Below are 8,248 nucleotides of genomic sequence, written 5' to 3' on the forward strand. Positions count from 1 at the left end.
TGTTCTCACTTATTGGTGGGAGATAAAAATAAATAAATAAATTCACACACACACAAAAGAAAAAAAAAAAACCGGCGGGGAGAAGAAGACATAACATTTACAACTCCTTGAAGTTGAAATGACAAGCATACAGAAAGGACATTGTTGGGAGGGAGGGGGGAGGGTGGAGGGAGGGAGGTTTCGGTAATGGGCCACAATAATCAACCATATTGTATATCGACAAAATAAAATTAAAAAAAAAATCAATTTTGTGATAGGAGAGAAATAGCTGATTTCTTGGTTAATGGTAGACTATGTGTAACAGATAAGTATCTTAACAAATGCCTCTAATTGTTTTACATGTAACTAGTTGCACATATGTGTGACAAATTTGTGAATATGTATTTTCATGAGTAGCACATATTTATTGGTAAAAATATTTCTTTTGATGAAATAAAAATATTTAAGATGCTTGGCACATAATAGGTTCTTCATAATTGTTAGTTTTCTTTTCTGTCCTTATTATTTTTGTTGCTCGTGTAGACCAGGTCGTCTCAGCCTCAGCATTATTGACATTTTGGAGTGGATAATTCTTTATTTTGAGGGGCTATTCTGTGCATTGTAGGATATTTAACAGCTTCCCTGGCCTTTAACCATAAGACACTAGTGGTAACCCAGAAATTTTGACAATTAAAATTGTCTCTAAACATTGCTGAATGTCCTGTAGGGGGCAAAACTACCTCTAATTGAGAATCACTGATTTAGACTGATCAGATAATTTTTTTAATTGTAAAATTTTATCTGACAAATGAGACAGAAAGGAAATTGTATATGTCGAGACCAGGCTTTATTTAAAAAGGTATATTGCCACCAGTTCTTCGTAAGCCACCCCTTCCTAACTTACGTTTACATATTTAGTATGTATATTTGTATAGCTATTGCTCACCTTTCTCTCTTTTTGTTGGGTAGTTTCTTTTCTTAATTTGACTTTAAATGTTATGTAAATTAGTTGTTGTATATTAGCTTACCTAGAAAATGACGATAGATTTGAGCAAGAAGTTGCTTCGAAATAGTTATAGTGAGGTAATCTTTAGTTATAAACTATGGCTTATTTGCCAATAGGTAGACTCATTCTCATAATGAACTGAAGAAAACTGAAAAATGCCTTTTTTTAAACATTGAAGACATATCTAAGCTTGTAGTATGCTTAGTTAGTGTGATTTTTTGCATCCAATACATAATCTTTCAATTTTTCTATAGAGATTTAATTTGATGAAGGTTTTGTAAGTTTATAACCCTTATCTTACTTTAAAAATCCAGTCATCTATTATGTTTTGAAGTATAACTGAACAATAGGACTAAAACTATGTATTTTCATAGTAAAGAATATTGAAAGAAATGATAGTTTCTTAAATAGTATACTTTCAAATGACTTATTAATTGGCAATTATTCTTACATTTTGTATTCATAAAAATATTTAATTAATTTTGCTAGAGTAAAAATTGGATATAAAAACAGTAGTGGTTTAGGTGAGAAACATATAAATTGAAATACTTGTTGTTTAAATTGGTCTGGAATATATGGTAGAAAGGAATGTTACATGTCAGAAACCAAAGCCTCCCTTCACATCTTTTCTCTCAATCTCTAGTCATTTGCTCCTCAGATTGCAAAGTCTACCTTAAGTTTTTCTTCAGTCTCTCTCTCCTCATTATTCCCATTACCATGACTCTTGTCACTCAGACTCTTATCATCTCACTGGGATGTCTTCATTGTCTTCCTTCCCATTCTTCTGTCAGCTTCCATGGAAGTGATTTTCTAACACCTGATAATTTTATTGCCATGCTTAAAATTCTTTAGTATCTCTCCATTGCCTTTATAATCTCTTTAGTTTCCCCAGGATTTTGGCCCTTTCATTCTCTCCAACTTTATTTGGCATTACTTTCTTGTAACACCCCATGCCTTATTGCCATTCTGATTTATTTGTAGTTTGCCATATATATTTACATTTGTACAGATTGTTTCTACTGTCTGCAGTTTCTTCGTATCCTTGTTTATTGAGGGTTATTCACTGATTAAGGTTTTTATTCCAAATATTAATGATCATTTTATACTGTGGATTGTAGAAATAGGCAGGTGATTGGACTCAGTTGATAGTGGTTTTAAAAAAAATTTATTTTTTAGTGAGGGCCTTTTTTGGAAAGAAATCCTACTGTAACCCACAAACAAGGTAGAAGTGGTTTTCATTTGTTTATATTTGCTAGTGAATTCAGTTTATAACTTTTGTTTTTGGTAAAGTTAATTGCTGAGAACAAGGCCATATTTATGAACACTAACATTAGAATTATGTTAATAATACCAATTGCATATTTGTACCAGTATTTCACTTGAATATCTAGATTTTAAAAAATTAATATATTGAGGTATAATTTATACATAATAAAATGCATTATTTAAAGTGTGCAGCTTGCTGGTTAGTTCAGTTTGTTAGAGTACCATGTTATAACACCACGGACAAGGGTTCATATCCCCATACTGGCCCCCAAAAGAAAAAAAAATACAAGTACAGTTTGATGAATTTTGGCAGTTGTAGACAGTGGTGAAACCACAGTCAAGATTCAGAACATTTCGGGGCCGGCCCGGTGGCGCACTGCTATAGTGCGCCGCTTGGGAGCATGGTGGCGCTCCGCCGAGGGTTCGGATCCCACATACAGACCGGTTCCCGCTCACTGGCTGAGCGAGGCGTGGGGGCAACACTGAGGGTTGTGATCCCGTTGCCGGTCCCGGTCCGGTGCGGGGGCAACACTGAGGGTTGCGATCCGTTGCCGGACACGGAAAAAGACAAAAAGGAAAAAAAAAAAAAGATTCAGAACATTTGCATCTCATACTTCTTAGTGTCCATCTTGTCTTCAACCCTTAGTTCCAGATTAGGGAATCACTTTCTACTTTCTGTACTGTGGGTTAGTTTGCATTTTCTAAAATTTTATGGAAATGAAATTACATATGTACTTGTTATGTGGCATTTTCCTATAGTGTAATAGTTTTGAAATCATCCTCATTGCATTTATTAGTAATTTGTTGTTTTTTTTTGGCTGAGCAGTATTCACTGTGTGACTATACCACATGTTGCTTTTCCATTCACCTGAGGATGGGCATTTAGGATGTTTGCAGTTTTTGGCCAGTATCAATAACCTTTCTATGGACATTTGTCTTTGTGTAGCTGTGGACATTTGTCTTTATGTACAAATCTTTGTATGGACATATGTTTTTATTTTTCTTGGGTAGATAACTAGGATTAGAATGAATGGGTCACTTGATATATGTGTATGTTTAACTTTTTAAGAAACTGCAAAATTGTTGTCCAAAGTGACTGTGCCATTTTACATTTCCACAAGCAGTGAATGAGAGTTCCAGTTCCTCTATATCTTCACAAACACTTGATATGGTCTGTCTTTAATTTTAGCCATTCTAATGAGTATATAGTGGGATCTCATTGTGGTTTTTATTTGCATTTTCCTGAATTAATGATGTTAAGCATCTTTCCATGTGCTTATTGGTTCCTGCATATCTTCTTTTGTCAAGTGTCTGTTCAACTCTTTTGCCCAGTTTTTAAAAAAGTGAGTAGAGGTGTAAAAGAGTTCTTTATATATTCTAGATACAAGTCCTTTGCCAGATACATGTATTGCAAATATTTTCTGTGGCTGGCCTTTTTATTTTCTTAATGGCATTTTTCAAAGAGCAAACATTTATTGTTTCGAAGTAGCCTAATTTATCAGTGTTTTCTTTCGCGTCATGCTTTTTGTGTTCTATCTAAGAAATCTTCTCTACCCTAAGAGTGCAAAGATTTTCTCCTGTGTTTTCTTCTAGAAGCTTGTAATTTTATGAGTTTATTTCTGTATTTGATCTTGGTTGCACTCTCTCAGGATGATCTATATACATGGAGGAGAGTAGTTTGCAAAAGGTAACATTAAAAAGATTTAGTACTAAATATGAGGATATTCTTTAATTAAACAGAGATAATAGGAAAAGCTTTATTTTGAGGTCCGCAGGATTGTCAGTTAACCTGGCAGCAGCGTTGTCATGTTAATAATGTCCCTCAAGCTTTTTTATTTACTATTTTCAAAGTAGTTAATTAAGACCATGAATATGTCCTGAAAGAGGGTTTAAGAAAAATAAATTTCCTTTTGTCTGCAAATTTTTTTCCTTCTGAAGTTTATTTTGAAAGATTGCAAGCTACTGTAAAGATACAGTCAGTTGGTTTGTAGATACCTTGAAAGTAGTAGTATTTTTACTGTACTGTATATCCAGCAGTTAGTTAATTATTTTTTATAGCCAGTCACTTTGGTTGATTACATTCAACTAGTGACAACCCCCAGGTGAGTTTGTTTTCATTAGTTTCTTTGCCCTGATCTAGTTTCTGGATTTAAAAAAAAAATTGCTTTGGCTATCTTGCAAGTGTGTACCATTGGCCATTTTTTTCCTACTGGAAAAATTTATCCAAGGTTTGCAGATCCAGAGGTTTCTAGTGTGTGTTTGATGAAAATGCCTCTTTATTTACCATGCTTGGAATCTCTTAGTTTTAAGAGAAGTCTTTAGATAGTAGAGACAGTTTTTAACCAATAAACCAATATGAGGGTAAAAAAGTTCATGGGAAGATTCATGTTATCTTATAATCCCATTTTTCCATGAACTTTTTGAAGTGCTCTTGTATATTACATTTAAATTTCTAGTCAGTACTATAAATTAGATATTAAACATCTTAAACTGAAAAATTAACTTAGAAGGTGTTTCAAGCTTTTAAAAAATATAGTTATTTTATGAAATGACTGAAATGTTTTGATTGCAGGTTGAAATTTTAAAGTAAAATGTGGCCTCAGAAGTGAGTTATTAATTTTAAACCAAAGCTACTTTATTTTCTAGGTGTTCATTGTACCCATGGTTTCAATCGCACTGGTTTCCTCATATGTGCCTTTTTGGTGGAGAAAATGGATTGGAGGTACTTGTATCTTGTTACAATGGAAGAAGATGTATTTAGTAATAAAAAATTTTATTGATATTTCTGTTGTAGCATTTTATATTGCCAAGCTTTTTGTGAACTCATGATTAATATAATTTGAAATGGTTTTAGTTTTAGATATGGTTAATCTTTAGAATACCATCACCTAGTGTGTTGTACTAAGTAGCACTTATGAATCCTTGAGTACTTATAAATCCCATAAACTGTGTATATATTTACTTTCCTAGATTCTTTTCACATCTTACAGAATTATTAGACATTTTGTACCAATATTTTGCGTTTGTATTCAGCTTTGGAATTTACTATTGTTGTTGTTTTCCTTTTTATTAGTCTTTTTTATAGCTGTTGAGTATTATGAAAAGCTTATAATGCTCTACAAAGGAAGTGTTTTTTTTTTTTAAATTTTATTTTGTTGATATACAATGTGGTTGATTATTGTGGCCCATTACCGAAACCTCCTTCCCTCCTCCCTCTCCCCCCTCCCACCAAACAATGCAAAGGAAGTGTTTTTAAGACAGGGTTATTACTCCATTTAAACCAGTTAGCATGAGCACCTTTTTTTTGTGAAGTATGTTTTTAGATCGTGAGAGATTAGGACCTTAGTTACTTGAAGTTCCTAAAAGAATAGGATATTACTAACTGAATTTTCTTGTTGACTCATTGAGGGTCATTATGTTTCAAAGAATTTCACACAGCAGATCCTTTTTTGAATATAATCTGTTGAAGTACACATCTGATTGCACATTTTCCAGTTTACACATCCTCAGTGGTTCTCTCCTGCATGTACTTTCTAGCTCTGACTGTTCAGGTTCTCTGCACAATAACCCCAGACTCCTATGTCAGACTCAGCCTGGTCTGTTGGAAGTTCCTGAAAAATCATTATGCTTTTGCTTTTGTTCACAATGCTATTCACATTTCCTTGACTGCTGTTTTCCCTTACATTCAGACCTCAATCTTTAAGGCTTTATTTAAATCATTCACAGATCCTACCCAGGTCTCTTCTGTACTCTTATAGCAGTTTACTTTTAGAGTTTAAGAATTATCAGTGTACCTTACATTAAAACCTATTCAGAATTTGTCCCTTAATAAATTAAATGCCTTGAGGGTGAATACCATGGTTTGCCCATTTTGTAAACTTCTATTATACTTTATATGGTGCCTTGAATATAAGAAGTGAGTTTTGATAAGTCTTCATAAGTGGAGAACAGTGAGGAAATTGCATGGTGTTTGTTTTCCACAGTATTGAAGCAGCAGTTGCTACTTTTGCCCAAGCCAGACCACCAGGAATTTATAAGGGTGATTATTTGAAGGAACTTTTTCGTCGCTATGGTGATATAGAGGAAGCACCACCCCCACCTCTGTTGCCAGATTGGTGTTTTGAGGATGACGAAGATGAAGATGAGGATGAGGATGGAAAAAAGGAATCAGAACCTGGGTCAAGTACTTCCTTTGGCAAAAGGAGAAAAGAACGGTTAAAACTGGTAATGTTAAAAATATTATAATAGTCTTTACCTTCTTCTTCTGCAAGGTTATTGAGATTTATGAAAATGGAATGCTAGTCATGTTTCTTTAGCTAGGTTTGTAAGGTTGTTTCATTCTGGCTATTTCTAAAGATTCTTGATAGCCATGAGTCTATCTTTTCTCAGAGAAAAATTACAGGTATGTAAATTCATCCTGTTTTTATTTAGGTAAACCAAAGAACTCTTAGATATTAGATTGAGAAGTTACTATTTCTTTACAAAGTATTGTAAGATTCCAAGTAAATGTCTAGTGAGAATTTTTACTAATGCTTTACAAAATTTTCACATAGTTAAAATAACTTTACATGTGATTTCTCCTACCTCCCCCTATGGGTGGTGTTTTCATACTTTTCATAAAGTTGAGCTGAAGAGACTTTGACTTCTCTACCCAATGTTTATTAATCTTCTAGAAATAAAAGGCCTAACCAAAAACAGTAGGAGTTATCTCCTTTTCTTGGAGTGTAGGGGAACTATTGAGAGGAAAAGTACTGGTTTTACTTGTACACGCATAAGTACATGGTGTAGGCCGAAGGGGAAAGTTAGGGAAAGTGCGGAGGTAATTAAGTGTTTATGATGTTAGTAGTTGAGGTGTGTGGTATACAGGATACTTCAAAAAGTTCTTGGAGAGATTTGTATTATCTTTGAATTCTATTTTTCTACAAACTTTTTGAAGTACCCTTGAATTATGGTTGAACTGTAAACAGCACAACTAATTTATTAGTAGGAAGTGGTTCATAGGCAGGGAAGAAAATGCTTTGTTTTATACAAATCATATAACACAGTTATTTTGGGCTTTTAAAAAAAGTTCCTTGTTTGAAAAACATTGTTTTAATTGTATTTACACATTTCAAACTTCAAGACTATAAGGTCGCTGAAAATTGTAAGCTGCTTGGAAACACAGAAATACTTTTGAAAGTAACTTATTCTTTTAGTCTGACATTATTTCCTGGATTTAGTATACCTGAAATTACTGAATCACATACCTAGAAAAACAATCATCACATTCTAAGGAAAGTTGAATAAAGAGCAGAACATGAAGTATAGATGATTACCCTCATATGATATCATTTTTATAAGGGAATTCACTGTATTTTTTAAGAGTAATATTCATCATGAGCAAATGCTTAATGTGTTTTGAATTATGATATATTTGATTCCGTAAAAGAGTTTAAAACAGTGTTATTAATTTGATAAATGGGGTAAAGTTTGCAGATTTTTTTTTGCTAGAGGAAAAGGTCTTAAGAGTGACATCTATTTTATATTATCAAGTACCATTAAATTCCTTTAGGTGTAAATGAGCTCCAGCAGTATTAAGAGAAAAATAGCCATGGTTGGCATGTTTCTTAAAGGGAAAATAAATACGACATTTAAAATAAAATTCCAAACATAGTTTCTCCTATTTTGTTTTGTCGGTTACTACAAGAAGTGTTTTAAAAATTCCCCACTATGATTGTGGATTTACCTATTTCTCCTTGTATTTCTATCAAGTCTTGCTTTTAATATTTTGAGGTGGTATTATTTGGTACATACTAATATGTGTAAAAAATTGTTTTATTTTTACGGTGTCTTTATCACTTTGAAGTATGTGATAGTAATATGGTTGCAAAAGCTTTCTTTCAGATAGTGTTTGCATGGAATGTTTTTTTTTTTTTTTTTTTTTTTTTTTTTTTTTTTTTTTTTCCGGTCCCGCCACGGGACCCCAACCCCCGTGGTTCCCCCCCCCCCGGCCGGGGG

General features: G+C 33.3%; 1 protein-coding gene across 1 annotated transcript in view; it reads left to right on the forward strand.

Moving 5' to 3' along the window:
• Positions 1 to 6,475, forward strand: part of RNGTT (RNA guanylyltransferase and 5'-phosphatase) — a gene marked incomplete at its 3' end in the record, with an annotated part of 36,038 nt that extends 29,563 nt beyond the window's left edge. Inside the window, exons 5-6 of the mRNA XM_008581247.1 lie at positions 4,898 to 4,973; positions 6,235 to 6,475. Of these exons, the coding sequence (XP_008579469.1) occupies positions 4,898 to 4,973; positions 6,235 to 6,475 (317 nt within the window). The remainder of the gene's footprint in view (positions 1 to 4,897; positions 4,974 to 6,234) is intronic.
• Positions 6,476 to 8,248: the final 1,773 nt, after the last annotated feature.

Source organism: Galeopterus variegatus, unplaced genomic scaffold (genome assembly GCF_000696425.1).
Source record: "Galeopterus variegatus unplaced genomic scaffold, G_variegatus-3.0.2 Scaffold2306, whole genome shotgun sequence".
NCBI lineage: Eukaryota > Metazoa > Chordata > Mammalia > Dermoptera > Cynocephalidae > Galeopterus > Galeopterus variegatus.